The sequence below is a fragment of the Ornithodoros turicata genome, chromosome 9 (genome assembly GCF_037126465.1).
Source record: "Ornithodoros turicata isolate Travis chromosome 9, ASM3712646v1, whole genome shotgun sequence".
NCBI classification, from domain to species: Eukaryota; Metazoa; Arthropoda; class Arachnida; order Ixodida; family Argasidae; genus Ornithodoros; species Ornithodoros turicata.
Window position 1 is genome coordinate 21,673,118 of NC_088209.1, and position 21,976 is coordinate 21,695,093.

Genomic DNA, 21,976 nt, shown 5'->3' on the forward strand with positions numbered 1-21,976 from the left:
TATGCCGTTCATATAATTGAGACAAAAATGGCGTACGCCCCCCCCCCCCCGTTTTCATCAAATCAAGCGAGCGAGGCGTTGTTATTCGGGATGATGGTTGATTAGGAGCGTGCAATGTGGTGAAGTTCATTTTTAAGAGTGAGGGAAGCACCATGACAGCCCCACACGTTCTTAAAACAACCAGCACACGCCTGCCGTAAAAGTCATCCCTGTATCGACCTTCCGCCCAATTACGCTGATGGGAAACAGGTAAACCGCTACCCTTATTCTCTTTGACGTCCACAACTTGGAAATTCGGGGCAGCAAACTGGGCCGAAATGTTAAAATCGATCGCTTCGTCGTCACTGGGAACGCCGTATGTTGCAGACTGGCCCAGAGCACGTCCAAGAACTCCACCCGCTGGCTAACTGGTGCTCGTATTGTTCGTATATTGTTCTGGCTCCGTTGAGATTATATCCGGTGATATAGCTCATTCTGTTTTCCTTGCCTCGCCCTTGTGCTCATCACTTAGGCAATTGCGTGCCGTGATTGTGGAAATTAGAGGGTGGGCGGTGGTCCCTCATGTTTCGCGAGCGGTTTCAGTCGAAGTATGAACCCATCGGACGCGTGTCGTCTGCTCGTTGTTCTGACATACTGGTTTGCTTACGCTGCTGGACAAGGGCAAAGCAGTAAGTGATTTTTCATGCCTTCTTCCTTGACGTCTCCGCGTGGGCTGTGATCTAAGAAAGGACAATGTCAGTCGAACTCCATCCAAACTGTGATTGAGACAAAGCATTGATTAAGCACCTAATGTCATTTTTCGTGGAACACGGACACGAAATGTGACATGAAGTGCTTAATCCCTTACGCCTTAATGTCATTCGTGCGGTGCTACACTGAGGGATTTAATGACATTTGTCTCAATGACAGTTTGTCTCAATGACGCTATAACTCATAATGCCTACTCTCGCTCCCGCGGTCTGCGCACAATAAGTTATATTCTTGCATAAAATTATTCTTGCATTGTAAGGCATATTACAGCTGATCTGCATGTAAATAAAGTTACTATTGTACGACAATTGTAAAGAATATTACACGCACTTGCGACCTGTTTAATAACCTCTAAGCTTTTTAAACGGGCATCAATTTTAGTTGACTAGTGAGGGGGTGGCACCGACATCATTGGAGTTAATGTCATTCCAAACTGACGTGTGGCACGACATTCGTGGATAATGCCAGTCGGGATCCCGAATGGCATTACATATAGACGATAATGACATTTGTTCTGCTAGTGCAACACATGTATAACACAACTTCCAGAGGTGGTCTGGTCTCGGAGCTCCAGGGTGAGACCACGCCCCCCTATGCATGAAAGCACGCGAGAGTGTATATCTATATCATCCGTAAATGGAAGACAGTTGTCCCAGGGACAGCGTTCCGAAACCAACTGGTCTTTCCACTGCCTGGATTACTTCGTGCATATGCCTGATTTTGTAGGTGTTTGCTGTAGACGATGTAGATGAATATGTCTGACGATCGCTGCATGTTACAGACAAATTTGCGCTTTGATCGCCGGTCACGTTTCCTTTTGTCCTTTATCGAATTGTTAGTTATATATCTAGAGTGTCGGTAGCTCGCAATTGCAGTGTACCCAGGGACGTCGGAACGGGGGGGCAGGAGGGCGGCCTGCCCCCCACAGAGTTGGCTGTGGGCAAAGCACTAGTTTTGTCCCCTCCCCCTTCACGAACCCCTGCAATCGCGTACACTTTGCAACTTTGCAAAATTGTCGACGGCACGGCGACTCATCGAAGTGGACGTCACCAGTGGTTTACATGCTTTTGACGAAATATTGCGCAATCTCGTAAAATTTTAGGGGGGTCTCCTGCAGATTTTCTTCGGGGGGCTGGTAGGGGGCTCTGGGTAAATCAGTAGACGTCACGCATACGTAGCGTACTTCTGTGCGCATCAACGAAACAATGATCAACTGATCCGACACGAAACTATATGATAGGCAGATGGCGAATACCGACCTTGCCCGCCTCAATGCCTCTTGCTGCCTCAATAGACCTCTACCTGTTTGTAAACAAATGACGTCACAGTGTTCCTCAGCGCCACCAATTTGGTAAAGTTGAACTATACGCTAGAAGCTAGAGGCGAACAAGGTCGCGCCCGAGAGCCACGGTCTTGAGGGGATTACGATGATCCCTGAAAGGGACGCGGACCCATTTGTGGAACCCAGCCCTCCCCGTCTGGTTTGTTTCGGTTTCGGTCTGTCTACCAACGTCATGATGGCGTTTCTCGGGTAGAGGTTAATAGGAGGCATGTGAGCAATTAAGTGCCCATTCGTGGAACCCAGCCCTCCCCTTCCGATTTGTTTCGGTTTCAGTCTGTCTACCAACGTCATGATGACGTTCCTCGGGTAGAGGTCTATCGGTACAAATATCACCGCTTAGCATTTATTGTAATTATTCTACTATTACTATTCATAGCTCGCTTTACTATCTTCCTTACGAGAAGACACATCAGGTATGTTTAACAAACCCCCGAACAACCGCACCCCCCCCCCCCACGTGGGATTATTTCTGCCCCTCCCCTATTTGAAAATGTTACGACGTCCCTGACTGTACCGTATTTATTTAGGCGCACCCTAGTGCTTATATGAGTGTGGTAGACAAAATATTTTTGTCGCAGGAGACACAGACTACTATTTCGGGACTCGGGTGCGTTGTCACACGTGCGACGTCGATTTCACCATCGAGAAGTTTTCCGTGGATCACCCGTGTCTGGTTGGCCGGAAGGAAAGGGACATCGCCTACTGCAGCGTCAACTCTAACTTCTGCAAGGTCACTCAAATGATATACCTTTTAAAAAAGCATGAAGTGAAATCATGAAAGTCTTGAATAAGGTGCCCCTCCTCTCATCTCTCTATAATAATAATAATAATTCACTGCACAAGTAGGTCATCTGTCTGCGCATGTCCCCGGTTTCCCTCTCCCCCTGTTGTCCGTGGAGCGACCCGATTGGTCTCTCTCCCAAATAAGGAGGTAACGCTTCAAGGTTGAGGCGCACGTGGTTTCTTCTGTGGAGTGTGAGTGGACAGTCACTTCGTCACGTGGTTTCTCCAAACTCACCTTCTCCCCCGCGTAGAAACACACTGTCGTGGCGTATTTCGGCCTGCCCGTCGACACCCTCCGCTGCTCGTGCTCACCGTCTACTATTCAGTTTTTCCCCATATTTCTCGGGCATATATCACTTCAATGAACGATTTACGTCTATGCCAAGCGGACGTTGCGAGACCCGAGGCAAGAGGTTGCCTGGCATCTCCTTGGGAACGGCTCTTTCGGGAAAAACTCCGACCGCACCACTGGTAGATAACGCACACTGTCTCTTCGGGACAGTTTTTACTATGTATAACGCTCGCGTTATACACCGGAAAATATGGTACGTTTAACTATGGTCGACTAGAAAGTGTAGCCTACCGGAACTACACATTAGTGTCCTATCGCAATGCAGAGAGACCTGTCTGACTGAGACACTGTCGACAGTCTGAACCACAATCTCTAGGAAGCTATCGATTAGGAAATGCCACAGCCTTTCCTATGTTACCTTATGAGATAAACTCTATTACACAGTCTCCATGCCAGACGTGGTTTTCGTGAGTTACTTGGGGATGGTCTCGCTTGTTCTGTTGTTTTGTATAGTCTCTCTCCCTTTTATTTTATTTTCAGGTCATTGAGACATATCGCCAAGAAGTGGTGCGGCAGACCCTTGATAGGTTCGACTAAACTATAAGTAAACTCCAATTTTGTAAACAAACAGATATTGCGTCCTCCTCAACCACATGATGATGCGTGACGTCAAAATGACGTGTCGCTATTGTCGCCAGCACATCGCAGGGCGGGGCATGAGGGCGAAAGAGTGCAGCGAATATTCAGTCGGTTTGGAGCCATTGTTTACTTTTTTGCGACAAAATGTTTTTGAAAACTTTCACCGCTGGCAACGTATCACAATGCGTTTTAAAAAAATGCCCCTTTAACTTCTGCTTTGTCTTCTATACAGACGACACTGCACGAGTTTATTGCTATCATTGTTTGACACTTCTTGGTCATATACTATCATTCGAAGGACGTAGAGAGTTTAGTCAAGGTACAATGAGCGAAAACAATAACAACAAAAATTAAAGAAATAACACCGAAGCTCTCCTTTGGTACAAGCTTTCACTCAGTGGGCCGCATTTCGTCGGAACGCGTTTCACTGCATGAAATGTTGTATACCTAATAGGGGGGGGGGGGGGGGAGCAAAGCTTCGACATTTTATTTTGATCATACTGTCACTGTAATGGTTGTACCCCTACCACTCGCATTGTGAAACGGTCAATGGCCACAAAATATGGCAGCCCTGTATGAACTCATGAATTTGATTTTCTGGCCGCAGGTAGAAGTGACGCGTCTGAACGGGGTCCTGGTCAGCTTCTCGCGGCGTTGTGCAGACAAATGTTCTCCGAATTGTTTCGAAAAGGGCTTCGGCATGCTCAGAGAGCAATGCACCTACTGCTGCCGACGGAACCCCTCTTGCGGGGAGAAAAGGAAGCCCTAGCCAAGGCTGGAAGGCCGAGCTCCTCCTCCAAGCCGTGCGACATCGTACGACGTTTCTCGCAACTCTTCCGCTGCGCCGCTTGGAACTCTCACTGCAGCCCTGCTCCTCATATTTTATCAGACTTTCACCTACCTACACTTTGAACTGCTCAACTCATATGCGTGCCTCGTGTAACCTTCTTCACGTTGTTCCTCTGTCTGCGCAGAATAAGTAGGAGGAACATAGGAACTGAGAGAAAAGCAGTGGCGTAAGTGAAAAGAGTAATGCTACAAATAGCATAAGAAGGATTTAAGCAGACCTGTATACGTTACTTTTCCGGAATTGAATCACAATAATAACTACATGCTCGTAAAAGTAGCTGAATTACAGTTACAAAATCATAATTGTAACTAAGTTATGGGAAGACGGTTAGGATCAACTTTTATTTAAAACGTTAAAACAAGACTTTCGTTCAGAGCCTGCACTTCATCAGATTACCTGGTTACCTGCAGGCTCTGCACGAAAGTCTTGCTTTACCGTTTTAAATAAAGGGTGCTCCTAACCGTAGGCTACACAGAAAGGCGGATTTTTGACATCGCCTTGTTACCTTTTCTGTTGTAAAATTACAGTTACTCTGAAAACTAATTAAGTTACATTGAGGTATAACTTCGCTTTTCTTCCCCGAGGAAAGCACACAAATATAGAAATAGTTAATTGAAAAATGAAATGACTGAAAAGCCGACAGAAATATGGAAAATGCCTTAAAAAATGCCACAGTAAAACTAAAAAAAAAAAAAAATTGCATGCAAAGCAGAGAAGGTAACTCAAAGTGCATTACAATTTACTTGCAAAAATAATTGGGTATCCAGTTTCTTCATATAGAAAGTAATACGTAAATAATTGTGAGTAAATAGATAAATAAAGTAGTAAGTAAAATCTCATAGGCTGTCAATCAGGCTTGACAAAAACGACACTGGCGTACGAAAATTGATCTTGCAACTAACTTCTGTTTCATGTTCCTGTTTATGACACTGCAACAGACAGGACACTTTTAGTATCTATTTACAAAATGTAGCAGTCACATCTTGTCACATCTTCTAAAATAAATTTTGTTCGTCATGGTATCACATTAGCATTGTAGAACTATTATGTCTGTACATTACGAATGACGAGTTCACAAACCAAACCTCTTGCAAGGACTGCACGAAGATCCAATCACTAATATTATTTCTTCCTGATGACGTCATTTCTTAGAGAAAAAAAAACGTGTTTGTGCCGCGAAGCAACTCTGTCGATGAGTGGAGTGGCGTAATAGAGGTGGACAGATGGAGAGAAGACAGCAGGAAGGAACAGGAGACAGGGGGACCTGGTGACGTCATGCATGTACGAATGACTGACGTACTGAGTCTGAAAGCGAGTTCGATTTACTGCACGAAGTGAAAGAAATATAATTTTATTGGTCCACAGCCAGGGATTTCTCCAGGACTTTAATCTGGGAGGGGGGGGGGTGGGGGGTGACACCCATATCTGCTGCTTTTCATGCAGGTATTTTGAGGGGTGTTGCAAGGATCTTTGGTGGGGCTTTATATCTGGTGTGTGGGTCTGGGGGGGGGGGGGGTGAGGTGTCAATATTCGTGATGTCGGTCACCCAAGAGGAAGAAGGACTCTCGAAGAAGGTAACCAAGATGTTAGCGGTCAACAGTCTGAAGGCCTGGAAGACTCGAGGAAGTACCGAAGTAAAGAGTACCGAAGCGGTACGGTTTCGACGATGTTCCCGGCGTTGCGTGGCTGGCCTATCCGATGATGTGCGGGCCCGTTTCCCAGATCTCGATTCACGCAGCACTGCTGTCGACTCGCACACCAGAACTATGGTGCACTCACCACGTACACGCACTCAGTGGCGCCCAAAATCATGCCAGACAACAGGATGGGTATAGCGGAAGAAAGTACGCTCTCACTCTTTTCGGGCTCAAAAGCACTATGGAATAGTCGTACTTCTGTTGTGGGATGCCCGTATGTGACGATAATATGAGATGGTGTCTCTTCATATTCTTTCCCCTCGTTTACGTTAGAGAATGAGCTCGCATGATACGTATATACTACACTATAAAAACAGTACTTCACCGCATGGCGCGCTCAACACTAACCAGCACTGCCTCTTGTCAGGAGGAGGGGCGTTCTCCGATCTTGTAAGACTTTGCCTATATGTAGAGAGTTCTAGTAAAGGGGTACACCTCCCGTTTTCAACAACCGCAAGACATAACAACATCATTGTGGATACTGATTTTCCTTGAACCTGTGTTATGCGTTGAACTTCTGTTTCTACACTGTAGACTTGTTATAGTATAACCAAAAACACCAGCAGCGCCGTCTGGGCCGCCACACTGAGGAGCCACCACCCGTCCTTTCGCTTCACCGTGTCCCACAGATGTATGCCACGAAGGCAGAGAACACGTAATATTGTAGGACGTCCGATGTCCGAAGCGTGGAAGCGCCGTCTCCCACATTGCAAAGTGACAGACGGCAACACGAGCGACACAGGTGAAGGCGTAGCCTTTCCCCGACAACCACGCATTCCGTCGTGCAGTGGTCGCTACAGTTTCGTTCGATGGAGAACGGGCGGGTGACACTGGGGTCGAGGCTGTAGTCCACTCGTGTCACCTGCGAACACAAGAAAGAGCAAACCAACATGTCACCGCCATAGCCCAGCCGTTGGCGCAGCCCCGCAGTTTCCCTCTCTCCCCTGTTGCCCGTGAAGAGACATCATTGGTCCCTCTCCCGAATAAGGGGGCAACATTTCTTCTGTGGGCTCATGCCGGCCTACGAATGTCCCCGGATTGCTGCATTTTGATTGGACTGGCACATCGTCACGTGGTTTCTCCAATCTTTACCCTCTCCCCTGGAGGGACAAACTGGTGTTGTCGGTGAAATATTGTTCTGCGGTACCGTCCCGTGTGCGCTAGAGGACTCAGACAATGAGGCTTTAGTCGTGTTGATTTCAAAATTACAGCTAGGGGAGAATCCAAGGGGAAGAGTCCTGGCGTCCTGATCCCCCTCTGCCTCGATTTCTGTCGTCAGCCAGTACTTCAACTGATCACAGGCAGTGTATGTGGAACGCTTTCCTGGACCGGAAACTCCCAGCCCAGAAAGATCCTGGACCTGCCCCTAATTAGGTCAATTGTTTGTTCCCACTTTCAAGGTCTAATTAACGAAATATTTGGGTAACATAAGTTGGGTGGGCGGGATCTGGGTGCTGCAGGAAAAGAAAAAAGCCCTGTTCTTTTTTTTTTCTGTCACCAAGTTTGCTAGCTAATTTTCGAAGAAAGGTGTGCCTTTCATTTTTTTTTTTTTTTTTGTGATGTGTGCCGTGACTACATTCTATGTTCATTCTTTCTGTGTATTCTGAGAAACCTTGATTTTTTGTCTCCCGCAGTTCGAGTTTTAGAAGTATTAACGTCATTTTTTCGGGTTTCTGAATTCTATCAACGTCCATCAAGCCCGAAACTTATGAACTGATTTTTTTTATTTTCTTGTGAGCGTAGGGACTCATAAGAAAAAAAAAAAAAAAAAAGAGGCATACGGTATTTCGTTATTTCATGTTCTATACTCACAGAGCAAAATCGGCTTGAGGCCGGGCATTTATGTACCATGACCCGGGTCATATTGTGGGTAAAACGACATTCCTCGCCGTCCAGTTGAGAGTTGCACCTGTAGCAAGTCAAATTTTCTTGTTCCTCTACCTTGGTCGATCCGGGTGGGCCCCCGATGCTGGTCTCTGTGTGATGGACATAAACAATGCGAAAAAGGAATGTATTGATACCACTGGGTACACAGGAAGCAACTGTAATTGACCATGTGATGCACGATGCCTGTTTACTGTAAAGCATGCTTTGCCACATTAATAGCTGCTCAGAGGCGAAGCGGCATTCCGGTCACGCTATTTGCACTTGGAAGTTACCACTAAAAGTATTTGTGCATCGCTGCTAATTTGCGAAAAATACTCAGGTCCCATCATCACCATCCTGTATCTGTCTCTGTTGTGTGTCGTCTAAAACATTGATTGAGCTTCAGCGATTTTTTATCATAACCGTTTTCCAGAGAAGCACTTTTCGTGCTTTTGGGAAATAGAGCAGAATGCCTAATATTTTATTAGAACTACGATGTGTAAAAATGTGTGTATATGCATAAAAACGTTTCAAATGCAGCGAAGTTATTGTACAATATGCTTTGCTCACCTGTAACAATGGCAGAGTAGAGGAGCAGGCAAAACAAACTCTTAAATCGATTCGTTGCCATCTCCAGCTCTTTCGCCCAAGTTATGTAGTCATAACTAACAATACTGATATCGCACCCTGTGAATCCGATTTTCGATTTCGATTGTGATGTTCCGACCGCTTTTACATGTCAGCAGTTGCAGAACTGTCCCAGCTGGAGCGATGCCTGGCGGCCTGGCCGGCTGGCATGGCTATGCGGTATGCGGCGGCGCTTCAGTCGCATCGCAAAGAGCTGGCAAAGCGTCAAAAATGGCGGCACAGTACACACGGTTGGATCCGTAAGCATCGGATGCTGTCTTGTTTTTGGCATTTTCAGTTCAGTCTTTTAATAATTTTCAAAGTTAAAAGCAAATTTTTGCACGCAGGGATTCGGGAGACATTTGTCGATCGATCCATTTAGGCTCACAGTCAGCGGAACAATATCTGTCTGCAGAAGCGGGAAATTCTGCGGTGTCTGAAGTGTCAGTGGTTAAAGATACAGATAACCTGGATACCGACGATAATTCTCAGGGAACCATGAAGGGGGACGAAATAGCTGACGAAGGTAGCAGTACGGAGTCTGATGCCGACAAACTAATGAAGGACGGGGACAATCAAATTGCTCGCGATGTTCCAATGGAAGACGAGTCCAATCTCGAAGATTTGGCGTCGTCGGAAACCGGTAGCAGCGACCAGCAACAGCAGCCAATTCGAACCACTACTCAGGACACCGTTGCACCCACAAAACTTCCACCTACTGGACCAAGAAGCTCGGATCAACAATGTTACTGGTAAGAATGCACATGAATCTGTGCACAGCTGAATAACTCTAATCGTGTCGGTTCTACATTTCAGCGGGAAAGAGCGAAATATGAACATCGTGGAACTGCAGTGCATAGCCTGCCTCAAGTGGTTTCACGACACATGCCTATCTCTTCCTATCGGGTATACTAGCATCTTCCAGCTTATTTTGGTTTTCCTGGTGTATTTCCTCTACGAGCCATTTTTACAGCAATAAGTGATGCTAACAGTACACTTTTCTCTTGCCCACAGAAAGTGCGTCCCATTCATGACGAACTACACCTTTTCGTGTAAACAGTGTAATCCGTCGGGTACAGAAAACTTCACCAAAAAGCAACCAAGTTAGTATTCCAAACTTTCATGAAAGGCATGCATTCACTTCTAGTTGCTTGACCGATTTTACCTCGTTAAAATGCCGAAAGTGCTTGCGAATTATCTGTGTATGCTTGCGGTACTAAGTGACGAGGGCTTACGTTATCTGACGGGGGTTTGGTCCCCCTTTGCAAGGCAAATGAACAAATAAGGCAAATAAAAATAAATATGTTGACTACGGGTATAATCGCGTAAGGTGCTGTCATCTGCAGCAGAAATATTGGCAAGTTACCGCCTGAATTGTGCACGAGGTCATTTGCACTGAGTTAACAAATTTAGATGTAGGCGAGACTTTGGAAATGCAAAGCAATTGCAGCTAGAATGTTTTTTGTTGTTCCAGACTTCAGCCAGATGTGTGTGACTGCACTCGCAAACTTGACCCAAAGGAGTCGCAATGATGGAGATAACAGGACTCTGTTTTCAAAAGACAAGGTAATTACACTTTTTGCTCTCAAATTCATATTACATTAGAGAGGCCTGAGTTTTCTGGTTGAAATCTAGCTTATGAATCTTATTACACAAGTCATACATGGCTAGAGTGTGTGTGTGTGTGTGTGTGGGGGGGAGGCGAATACCCATAGTCGTTTTTTTCTTTCATAAGTCTGAACACTTCTAAATGAATTTCCGGGAAAGCTTCAAAGAATAGAATTCTAGAATGCAGTTTGCTGAAACACAGGCGTCTGTAATTTTGTTCTTGTCATCCTAAATGTCGGTCTTATCCTTTAAACCGAGAAGAGTCCTCACACTTAGGTGGGCTTGCTATTGTATGGAAATGAAATGACTGAGAATAAAATCAAATCGAAACGTGGTTGTGCAAATAATGCTCCAATCTCGTTTGAACTACACCGAAAAACGTAGTACTCAGTTGTTACTCAACCTGAAAAAGTTAGACCTCATTCACAAGCTGTTCACGAGCTATTCATGTTCTTGATCGGCGTAGATGCATTGGCAGGCACATTTTGAGCACAACATTTTCTTTTGTTTGTGTTTGCCAGGAAATCATACCATTCATTGAGAAAAATTGGGAACACATGACCACAGTACCCAGAAGAATTAAGCAGACGTGGCACACAACCGTGTACAAGACAATGGTAAACGCTGGCTCCACATTTTGTCCGCGTGTCGATGTTTGAACACTAATGAACAAGTGACATTTTCTTCGCCTTCTGTAGTTGAAGGATACGGACATATTTGCATCAGAGGAAAAATCTGAGAGTGGAGAAATCACAGATGCCTACCCTTTCTTCGGCCTTGCTCTGACGGTATGTGAAATTTTTATCAGGTGGTGGTAGGCACGTAAAGTGCGTTGATATTCAAGTGCACCATATGCAATAAGTACAATATCCTGGAAAGAGTCATTTTTTTACAAAGAAGGAGCTTGATACTCTTGGTGATGTTACCAAGAAACAAACAGACAAACAAACAAAAAAAGAAACGTGAGGTGGGCGAGTGTTAATATGCACAATATGCGTTGATTTGGTGACCACTATGTTATCCCTAACCAGTGATGATCCTATCTTAAGAGCTTCGAATGTTGGCTCGCTTGGTAGCTGTTCACTATGTGACCCCATCTGTTGAGCACTTCTGGAAATTCCCATAACCTAACCGTGAACTGTGAAGAAATGCGTTAAACCCTAAAACTTTGGGCTCTAATTATCAAATATGCACCCTTCTCCAAATTTACATTAATACTCACTCAGGCAATACGAGAGTAACCTGCTGTGATGGAACGGCTACTCTTGTCACCAGAAATGAACACACTGTTGCTCCTTGCCTCTGGATTGCAGATTTGTGTGCCCTACATTGTATATTTGATGCTACGATATATTAGAGCTAAAACTCAAAGTGTTTGTGTTAGCATTCTGCAATTTACTGGGACAGAATTGCAGTAACCTAAGTATCGTGTGTGTTGTATGTGGTATGCCTGTGCGAAATAGCGTTCTGCACCAACAACTTTGTCATTCCTGCACAGTATGTGTGGTACCATACCTCTCATTTTCTTCTCATTTTAGGATTTAGAACGAATCAGCCCAAACTATGAAAGCTTTGTTAAGTCCAGCCAGGGACGTAATGCTGACTCGCAGTTTGGTTCAGGTGAGGATTACGCACTTTTTGTGCTTGCATACGATGTTTACCGTAATTTCACGCATATTAGCCGCGGCTTATGTGCAATTTTTTCTTTTTTTCGTGGGTACTCATTGGCTTATTTGATGACTATTTTGCCCGGGTATTTTCCCCATACCCCGGTTTTACTCACACAAAAAAACGAATGCGAATGTTGTATTCGGTATCGAGCGGGTGGTTCGTGTTTGGTATGATGCTCACATAATTTTTTTCGAATCCTTGCGAAGTCGCCCTTTAATCTGCTACAGGCAATATAACTGAATATGGGACTGACAGAATCTGCTATTAGAACAAATTATCGGGTTTTGCAGATATATGACTAAAACATCCGGTGACGGGAGTGCTTGAACAACACGTAGGTGCGCAGGTCTGAGGTTTGCAGACAGATAATTTTGTTGTATTTTACGCCACCAAGTCCCGGGTGGGATACCTCTGGGTGTGATAAATATATGTAATGGTGAAAAAGAAGTCTGCTCAAAGAAGCCTTGTTCGATTAAGCTTGCTCTCAAGACGATGCTCTCATGATGCGTGCAGTAGGGAACTGAGTTAAGGTTGCGATTTGACAAACTCACTGCAAAATTGCATTGTGAGGCTAATATGTTGTGGTTGTCTTTCTGCGTTTTAGCAGCAGTACTTTTGCTACTTTGATTACTTCCAGGAGAATCAACCGCATGTGGTATGGTTATATAAAGGGTGTCTTACGGATACGTACGGGGTTGTAATTGAAAAAGAAAAAATAGGCATCTCCTTATCCCATAAAATCCTGTCCATAGTTTGTACGGACACCCTGTGCACAGAATTACATATATGGCTATTGCCAGTGAAAATATCGATGGTATTTTGGTATTTTTCTATAAGTGGTAGAAGGAAGAATCACTTTACAAAATTGGCAAGCTTTGTTCCCAACATAACAGTGATCCCTACCTGTCCATTCCAGGTGCTGTAACAGGAAAGGGAAGGAGTGCAAAAAGAAAATTTCCAGGGGAAGGGCAGACGACAACATCGGGAAGAAAAATAAAGAGGTACAATTATTACTAAGCTGTATCTTAAGAAATTTGAGAAGAAAAAAAATGCATTTGAGAAGAAAAAAAAAATTGCGAAAAAAATGTGTGAAAAAAAAAAAAACAGTTTTCAGGGTTTTTTCCGGAATGTTTCTGTAGAAAACTTTGAAATCTAGGCCTGAGAGGCCAATCAGGGGGATTAGGGAAGGTTGTAATTTTATGTAATTTGTTTGTGTTTTTATACATTTAAAATATTGTTTTGTATGAGTACACTAAGAAAAGTAAATTATGGTAAACTGCATCACATTGTTAATAGCGTTTTGTGTGCTAAAGGGCCTAATGTTGGGTTTGTAAGTGGAAATTAGAAACCTGGGAAGATAAAAAGCACTATACAAGTAAATCAACCTTCGCTAATTGTCCCTCATACATATGAGCTCGTTTTTTTGCACATGTTTTTGTTTGTTCTGCAACAGAACGCTTGTTTTTGTTTGTTTCTCACTGCAAGAAATTACAGGTGAATGGAATACAACGACAGCTCTTTAGAGAGTCATTCGACATACAGGGCAGTAAACCACCAAACTTTTGCCTGGCAGCTCAGATGTAGTTGGATATTCATAAAGACTGGAAATTTTATAATGAAATTACGAATTTATACATGAAATTCTGATTTGAATATGGCAGTCATGAACAAAGCCATACAACAGACTTGCATCAAGAAATTCTGAGTAATTGCTCACGTATAGCAATAATTAGAGGTGTGCGTGGGCAGAAATAAAACGTTTTAAAATGTGCACGGATCACATGTGGATAAAACCATGTGCCTCTGCAGTTCTCGCGGATATCCGCAGTTTAACCACAAAGAAGCATTAGTGTCTCCGCCAACGTCCCCTATGGGAAGCTATAATGGTAGGCACACAGCAAATCCTAAATGGTGTAGAATGTCCTTACATTTGCTGTGCCTTTAACAGCTGTTAATGCGCAACTGCGGATGCCATAACGTCCCTGTGAAAGTTTGTATGCTGAGACGTAAAAACGTTTGTAACACAAAATTTTTGTCGCATGGACTTTTTCGTACAAGTGCAGTGACCGCAGATGAGCCGGTGTACTCAATATTCATGCGTGTGCGTGCGTCTATTTCAACTAGTGTGGATGCAGTCACAGGCCTTACATCTGCCCCTAGTAATAATAATGATTTTCATCCTGTTGCATTGTTTTATGCAGTTGCTATTCGTTTACTCAATGGAAAGGAACCTTGAGACAAAGAATAGGCATACACAGGACAAGAAATTCTCAAACTCAGCACTGGGAGAAACAATAATGACAAACTTTGGACAGGATAGGAAATGTCGGAAATTTATCGAAACAAACTTGGTAGTGCTGTCACAGGGTTCTTGTCAAAGTTAACAGAACACAACGTTGTAGTAAGGAGATTTATTGGTGACATCATCATTGTCTTCTCCAAGTGCTGAGTTCGAGAGTTTGTTGTCCTGTGTACGCCTATTCCTTGTCTTGGGGTTCCCTTGTACCATGTACAAGCAGCTAGCCTGCGTCTTGTCTCTCCTCCTTTACTCGTTTTACAACAGTGACCTGGTGATGCCTAAGTTGCCCCCAAATGGCTATCCTCTTGAACATCCCTACAACAAAGATGGATACCGTTACATACTGGCAGAACCCGATCCGCACGCTCCGTTTCGGCAGCAGTTTGACGAGAGCATTGACTGGGCTGGAAAACCCATTCCGGGATGGCTCTATCGGAAGCTTGAACCATCAAATGTTCTCCTTGCTATGCACGATCGAGGTGGGTTCATACTACTGTGCGATTTCTCATTAGTGCTCTGTATTATTTTTGATGCAGCTTACAACTTCTACAGCTAGAGCTTTAGAATATTTTTTTCTTGCTTGAATGTCTGCGGAATTGATGCCAGACATTTAGGGAAGGTGACACGCTGAAATAACATAGTAGATGACTTACCTTGCAGCCATGGAAGAAGCAGGGCATATTTAAGGCCCTCGGTTTTCCCTGATTCCACGAAATGTAGCGGATTTCGGAGTTAATCGCGGAATTCTTAGTTTTGCACAGAATTCCACGGAACCACTTATTTATTTTTTAAAGCAGGTTTCTTTACTGAACTACATGTGTTTGTGGTCATGGTGCCCATGTGATGATCTGGTTCGAGTGTCGTAACACATAAAAGCTCCGTGTTGTGTATAGTGACTCACACGATGTTTTCATGCTATGGCTTTTCAGCACCCCAGTTGAAGCTTTCTGAGGATCGTTTGACAGTAACTGGGGAGAAAGGTTACTGCATGGTTAGAGCTACACATGGTTAGTTTTGAAGTTTCCATGTTGACAATATTTCATCTCATGTCCCATATGGTGTGAGAAATTGTCACGTATCTCTGCAGGGGTTGAAGAAGGGACGTGGTACTTTGAAGCAACGATAGAGGAAATGCCAGAAAATAGCGCAACACGAATTGGCTGGTCTCAAGAATTAGGTAAGTTACCAGGATATGCTGGAAATTGGGAAGAGGGTTTTATGAAGGGCACCTTACCTTATAGACCACTTTATTGTTTACAAACAAGAGGCGCCATCTGTGCATGCGTGGGGTTGGTGTGGGCGAAACACACCAAACGCAAGTGCGACATTGACCGTGTTGCACTGCTAGACTGCTCTCGACTGTCTCCTTCCACAACACCCGAATAATTTAGAGGAAGTTAAGGAATCGGACAACTGCTGCTACAAGACAAAGTTGTTATGAACGGTATACAACATGACGATCCCTTTGCACTGCACATAGACAGGACAGCCCAGCCTCAAAACATGCCACCGATCATAATCGCACTGTAGTTGATGTAATAGTACTTACGCCGAGCCAGTTCACTGCTGATACTTAGGGTTCTTCGTTTTCGGGTTTTATGATTTTTTAAATTTGGGAGGGAAAAATCGGGTGCTATTTACACACGAGAATTCGGGGAGAAATCGGGCGCTACGATCTGTGTTTGATATGTCACCGGGGAATTTTGGGGGGAAACGAAAGGCATACGAAACAAGCCACTGCTGTGACACTGTGACGAGAAACGAGAATCTTTATATTTCCGCTCGGAACGGGGATAGGGAATGACCAGCGGTATTCAAACACTTGCCCGAGCTCCACAAAAGCTCGCCTTTGACTCCTGCAGGAAGGGGATCATAAAGGGAGGACAAATAGGTTATCACAAATAGCTCTCCTTGCTGATATTATAATTCACTTTTCCGACGGTTTACCGAGAATGACAAGTTGAAGGACCGCAAGGATTTTGGGTAGATATCGGGTTTTATCCGACTTCTTGAAAATTTGTTTTGAGGGGAACTATCGTGAAAAATCGGGTTTAACCCGAAAACGAAGAAACCTACTTACGCTGTGAAGGGTACAAGTCACTGGAAGTATACAATTTTTTCACCTTAGGCGAGCCGTTTTAACGGGGCGTTTCTGAAAATAGTGCTGATTCGCTACTGTGCACCGATTCATGCTAGCGTCGAGGCAATGTCAGGGAATCCTTCCGTTTAACTGCAGCGATCAAACGATTTCTTCGTTCTGCATTGCGCGGAAACTGATGAAAAGTGATTTCGCAGCCCTTTCCCCATTGGGTTGTGTACCCGGGTATACAGCGTTGCGGCCTGCCCACTTTGCATGAAAACGATCACTCGAATCACTCCAACTGATTGCTGTCTTGCCCACACCAAGCAGACGATCTGCTGACTGCAGCGCCACCGCTAGCGTGCGACGTCAGTCGCACAAACTGGTCTATTAACACGTATGTTACACGAAATGACATTTTCAGTGATGTGGTTTGTTCTTTAGAGTGGTAATTCACTGTCATTATTGCTGTTTCTATGTATAACCCATAAGTATGTTTAGTTAGTGAAAGGAAATTAAATAACAGACTGAACTTGGTCGGTGCAGTGTCAAGTGCTGGAACAGGGACTTGTGCTGTGCAGGGTGAGGCAAAGGCATCTGAATTTAAAAGTACATATATTTTAAAAATATTTCTGACGAATCATAGTCACAACCAGATTACCATATGAACTACCAGCGGTTGGTTAGCAGTAATAGCTACACCCTCGCGATATAGTAACCCATACGCCTTGGGACAGGTTGGAACGGGCTATTGCAGTAGATACGCCTTAGACAGGCAGCATGCTCTCTTCTGAAGGGTCTTGTCACCTCACGCCTGAAGATGCCGTTCTGCTCTTGGTCTCTCCTCTAGCAAACCTACAAGCTCCTTTAGGCTACGATCGGTTTGGATACTCGTGGCGTTCAAGGAAAGGAACCCGCTTTCATGAGAGTCGGGGCTACCACTACAGCGATGGTGGTTACGGTGCTGGAGACACTGTGGGCTTCCTTATCCATCTTCCTCGAAGCAAAGAAAAGGAGGGGAAGCTTTCACTGCCTGATGCTTTCAAAGATAGGGTGTGTGAGGGTTAGGTCACATGCTGTGGCTAAATTGTGGTTTGATCCGTGTTTTCTTTGTAGCCATTGGTGAAGTTCAAGAGCTACTTGTATTATGAAGAAAAGGATGAACTGCAGCAAGCCATAAAGAGCCTGAAGCCACTACCTAAAAGTCAGGTACTTGACAGGTTCTTGCTCTGCTATCCGAGACAGCAAAAGTTTTAAAAGCCGTAATGACTCGATGAAGCTAGTTCTTGCATCGAAAATTGTACCGGGCGTCCCACAGTTGCCGAGCTTTAAAAAGAAAAAAGCTACTTTATATTCATGGATTAACTACATATTAAGAGTCTCCGAAGCTGATAGTCAGTACTTTTTAAATTTATGCTAGGTAGCTCATGAAATCAAGTAACTTTTTAATTTGTCACTTGGGAGCCAAAGTGTCAATGGACAAGTGACAATGGACCAAAAATTACCCCTGCGAAATTTAAAAGACGGCCTGCTCGCGCTTTTGGAACGCCCTCGCACCCTTGGGGTTGCGACATGGTTCTGCTGGCATGGTTCTTGCATTGGGAGCGCCATGGGGTAAACAGGAGAAAGGCTGCTCGGGAAAATCAAACATGGCACACATGGGCTCGACCAAACTATGAGCACACTTATGAGGGCGTTCAAAGAGCAACGTGTGCTAGACGCGTGAGCAGGCAATAATGTGGTACCCTTCTAAATTTTGTGGGCTTTCTTTTTTGGCAGAAAAAAAAAGAAACTATAAAGGGTACCGTGTTGAGGACACCTCATTCGAAATTGTCACAACCTACACTACAAACCTGTTCATTGGCACTTTGGCTCTCAAGTCACAAATTAAAAAGTCAGTTAGTTAATTAGTAAATTAGCATTAATGAACGAAAAAAGCTAGCTATCAGCTTTTGCAACTCTTAACAACATGCACTTGGTTTAGCTAGGTTTAACTTGGAGATAGCTTCGTTCTTTTTTTCAAGCTTGGCAACCATACATGGGACGCCCGGTATGAATATCCATACTTACGAGTATTTGGAGTTTGGAATCTGAATTCGATTCTTCCCGTGTTTGGCATGTACGCATGAAGTTATGATGAGCCCATATTTGCTCATCACTATGCAGACAGCGAGTTTCTCTTAAAAAAAGAAAAAGAGAAACTGGATACGCATGTAAGTTGTGACCCATTGTTGGTAGTGCTGATACATGTGTTGTATGGAGGTCACAGAACGGAATGTTTACATATTTAAAAGACTGCCTCAGTAATATTTACATAATGGTATCTCCAGATTACATATTACAAGAATGGCGAATGCATGGGTGTAGCCTGGCAGGACATTAATGAAGGAACCTACTATCCTGCTATATCCCTGTACAAGAGCTGCACCGTAAGTAACTTTGAGGACCTCTAGATCTCCCGTGACGAACTGTGAAATGTGCATGACTCTACGCATTCTTGTTCTCCCCGCAGGTAAAGCTTAACTTTGGGCCCAATTTCAAGCATAAGCCAAAAGATGTAACGTGCTCAGGGGTAAGGCATGTCTCTGTTTATTACATGTGCGTAGTTTACACTTGTGCACTCCACTGCAGCATCATCGTGTTGGACATATAAGTAACATGCGCGGTCATGCCAGTGTTCACATGTAGAGATGAGCAGGGGGAGGGTGGGGGGTTATCCGTAGACACCAGCATACTGTTGCAATTTGCAGGTAGAAATTCAGTGTCACTGTGGGTTGCGGGTAAAATGTGTGTGTACCTGCCATGTGTCCAGAGGTAGTGTGGATAAACCTGCAGTACCCACTGACTTAACTTTTTGCGACTTGAACTTAATTTTGACGTTTCTCCAGTTTCTGTAGATAAAGATAGCTGAAAAGTGGACTTTTTTTTTCACGCAATCCGTGGCCACTTGACGTTTTGGCGGAGCACCTGTGGCTTTTACTGAAATAGCTGACAAATTAGGCCCTGAACATTAAGCGTAACAGCATGCTCCACTGAAAATTCCTCTTGTTCCTTTCAGCACAATTCTGTCTGTCCACATATGAGCTGATCATCTCACAATATCTTAACCAGATTATAACCGGGTGTTACCATGTCTGTCGTTTCCCACCCACCCTCACCCTCACCCAGTTCTTTGGTATTTGTCTATCTATGAATAGGGCCAGACTTCTCAGGGTTATATTTTTCAGCAACATCGGGGGACAAATATCGGGTTATACTTAGGGCCTGACTTTTTCGGGTTTTATTTTTGGCCAAATTCGGGGGGTAAATATCGGGCGATATTTTTCATTGGAAAATTCGGGTGTATTCGGGTTAAATCCCGTTACGGCATATTCTGTCGTCAGGAATTCGGGTGTATTCGGGTGATTTTTTATTGTTTAATAAAAATTTGTCTTAACGTGGAACTAATGTTTAGCAATGTTATCAAACTTTATTTTAATGCACGCCTATGAGTGTGCCACGCGACCCGGATGTTTTCGGGTAGATTCGGGTTAAACCCTAATTTTACAGATTTCGTTCGGGGGGTAAATATCGGGCGGATACGGGTTTAACCCTAAAAAGTCAGGCCCTAGTTATACTTTGCTTCAATAATTTGGGTGTAATCGAGTTGAACTGAACCGGATTCAACCCAATTCTGGAACCGGATTGTATCAGGTGTAAATGATATTCCGTTAACTCGGCATAATACACATGACACACCAGTAGACACAGAGTGTCGATATTTAGTCCATGCATCTAAGAGGCAGCAGGATCTCTGTTTTGGCAGTTTGTATGAGCATATTTATGCATATATACAACCCTGTTTCTAAAATCCTCTGCTAATTGTGGGGACTTCGAATCGCCCTGGTCCAGCAGTTTTCTGGGAATATGTCAGATTAAACTCGGTTTTTCTGGATTTTTTTTTCCTTATCGGGCCTAAGCGGGTATGCTTACCGTAAAAAAAGTCAGGCCCTGTGAATGAATAGTGTGTAGAATAGTTAGGGCCTGACTTTTTCAGGTTTTATTTTTGGCCAAATTCGGGGGGTAAAAATCGGGTGATATTTTTCATTTGAAAATTCTGGTGTATTCGGGTTAAATCCCGTTACGGCATATTCGGTCGTCAGGAATTTGGGTGCATTCAGGTGATTTTCTTTTGTTTAATAAAAATTTGTCTTAACATGGAACTAATGTTTAGCAATGTTATCAAACTTTATTTTAATGCACGCTTATGAGTGTGCCACGCGACCCGGATGTTTTCTGGTAGATTCGGGTTAAACCCGAATTTTACAGATTTCGTTCGGGGGGTAAATATCGGCGGATACGGGTTTAACCCTAAAGAGTCATGCCCTAAGAATAGTGTATGTCATATCCTGCCTTTGTGGCTTTCATACGATGATACATAATAGCGTACACCAGGGGGCATAGCGAGGCGGCATGCTTAGGCTTCAGCCCCTCCAGAAATGTAGTCAGGCATGTATGGTGTTGTACCATTTCTTCGCTCTCGTCTGAGGCAAATTCGCTGTGCTCAAGAGATGGGATCAACACTGGCTAGAGATCATGTAAAGATGTGCGTCTGCGCATTGGCATTGGCTAGGTATGTTTTTCTTTTTTAGATCCCATCTCCGCACATCGCAGTCACCACTGTTGAAATTTCTGGCTGTGCGCCCGATGTACATATCTCATTGCATAGTAATCAGTAGTAATGCTTTGCGTGTTTATTTTTCTTTGCAGATGGATGAGATTGTTAAGAAAGCAATGATACACCAGACTGTGTCTGACTTGCTCTACTTAGTTGAAAATGAGGGCCAGCTGCAACTGGATGCTATTTATTTTTAGCATACGTATGGCTAACATGTACAGTAATTAATTTTGTTAAAGTGATTTTTATACTTGTATCCTGTGTACTCAAATTCATCAGCACAGTGCATCCACTTGCACCACATGATGACACCAGATGATAACTTAGCCAACATGAATGCAACATAGTCTTCTATGTAAAAAGGAAGCTGGTAGGAAGCTGGTGGTAGGATTCCAACCCACCTCCTCCCAGTCTTCAGGACGACCTTGGATCTGCAGCGGCCGGTGGACAACGACGATGATGGACACGCACCAGGAGCACCCGCTTCTCGGTTCCACCGGCGCGGTCATGGAGATAGGCCACCGTCATCGCCTCTCCGTGGCATACCATCATCGCCGGTCGGGACTCATGTAGAGGGACACCACCTCCTCTACATTTGGTGACCCGAACTATGAACACCATGTTCGGAGTAATTGGGCCCTTTTACCATCCCAAATTTTGCAACCTTCCGCAAGTCCAACACCGACGGCACGCTGCCGCGCAGCCTGGAAGCCCTCATTTCCTGTCCGACGCTACAATGGACCGCTATGGTAGCTCTGATACGGCAACCAATCGAACCTGATGCTCTCCACGTATCCTCAACCTTACCTGTCCAG

At 44.3% G+C, this 21,976-nt stretch overlaps 3 protein-coding genes across 3 annotated transcripts; 2 read left to right on the forward strand and 1 right to left on the reverse strand.

Moving 5' to 3' along the window:
* Window positions 1-367: 367 nt before the first annotated feature.
* Window positions 368-5,005, forward strand: LOC135367801 (uncharacterized). The gene is made up of 3 exons (XM_064600922.1): window positions 368-668; window positions 2,671-2,822; window positions 4,414-5,005. The coding sequence occupies exons 1-3, from the start codon at window positions 590-592 to the stop codon at window positions 4,573-4,575; spliced, it is 393 nt and encodes a 130-aa protein (XP_064456992.1). The 5' UTR covers window positions 368-589; the 3' UTR covers window positions 4,576-5,005.
* Window positions 5,006-5,991: 986 nt separating this feature from the next.
* On the reverse strand, window positions 5,992-8,993 carry LOC135367803 (uncharacterized). The gene is made up of 3 exons (XM_064600923.1): window positions 8,790-8,993; window positions 8,166-8,329; window positions 5,992-7,215 (listed from the first exon to the last, which is right to left on the reverse strand). The coding sequence occupies exons 1-3, from the start codon at window positions 8,848-8,850 to the stop codon at window positions 6,967-6,969; spliced, it is 474 nt and encodes a 157-aa protein (XP_064456993.1). The 5' UTR covers window positions 8,851-8,993; the 3' UTR covers window positions 5,992-6,966.
* A 67-nt stretch (window positions 8,994-9,060) lies between these two features.
* Window positions 9,061-21,415, forward strand: LOC135368327 (set1/Ash2 histone methyltransferase complex subunit ASH2-like). The gene is made up of 17 exons (XM_064601524.1): window positions 9,061-9,106; window positions 9,194-9,598; window positions 9,663-9,752; window positions 9,861-9,949; window positions 10,321-10,412; window positions 10,976-11,071; window positions 11,153-11,242; window positions 11,993-12,074; window positions 13,042-13,126; window positions 14,689-14,903; window positions 15,354-15,431; window positions 15,512-15,601; window positions 17,355-17,557; window positions 17,621-17,713; window positions 18,835-18,933; window positions 19,017-19,076; window positions 21,254-21,415. Exons 1-17 carry the CDS (start codon window positions 9,078-9,080, stop codon window positions 21,356-21,358), a joined length of 2,001 nt encoding a protein of 666 aa, XP_064457594.1. The 5' UTR covers window positions 9,061-9,077; the 3' UTR covers window positions 21,359-21,415.
* The last annotated feature ends 561 nt before the right edge of the window (window positions 21,416-21,976 follow it).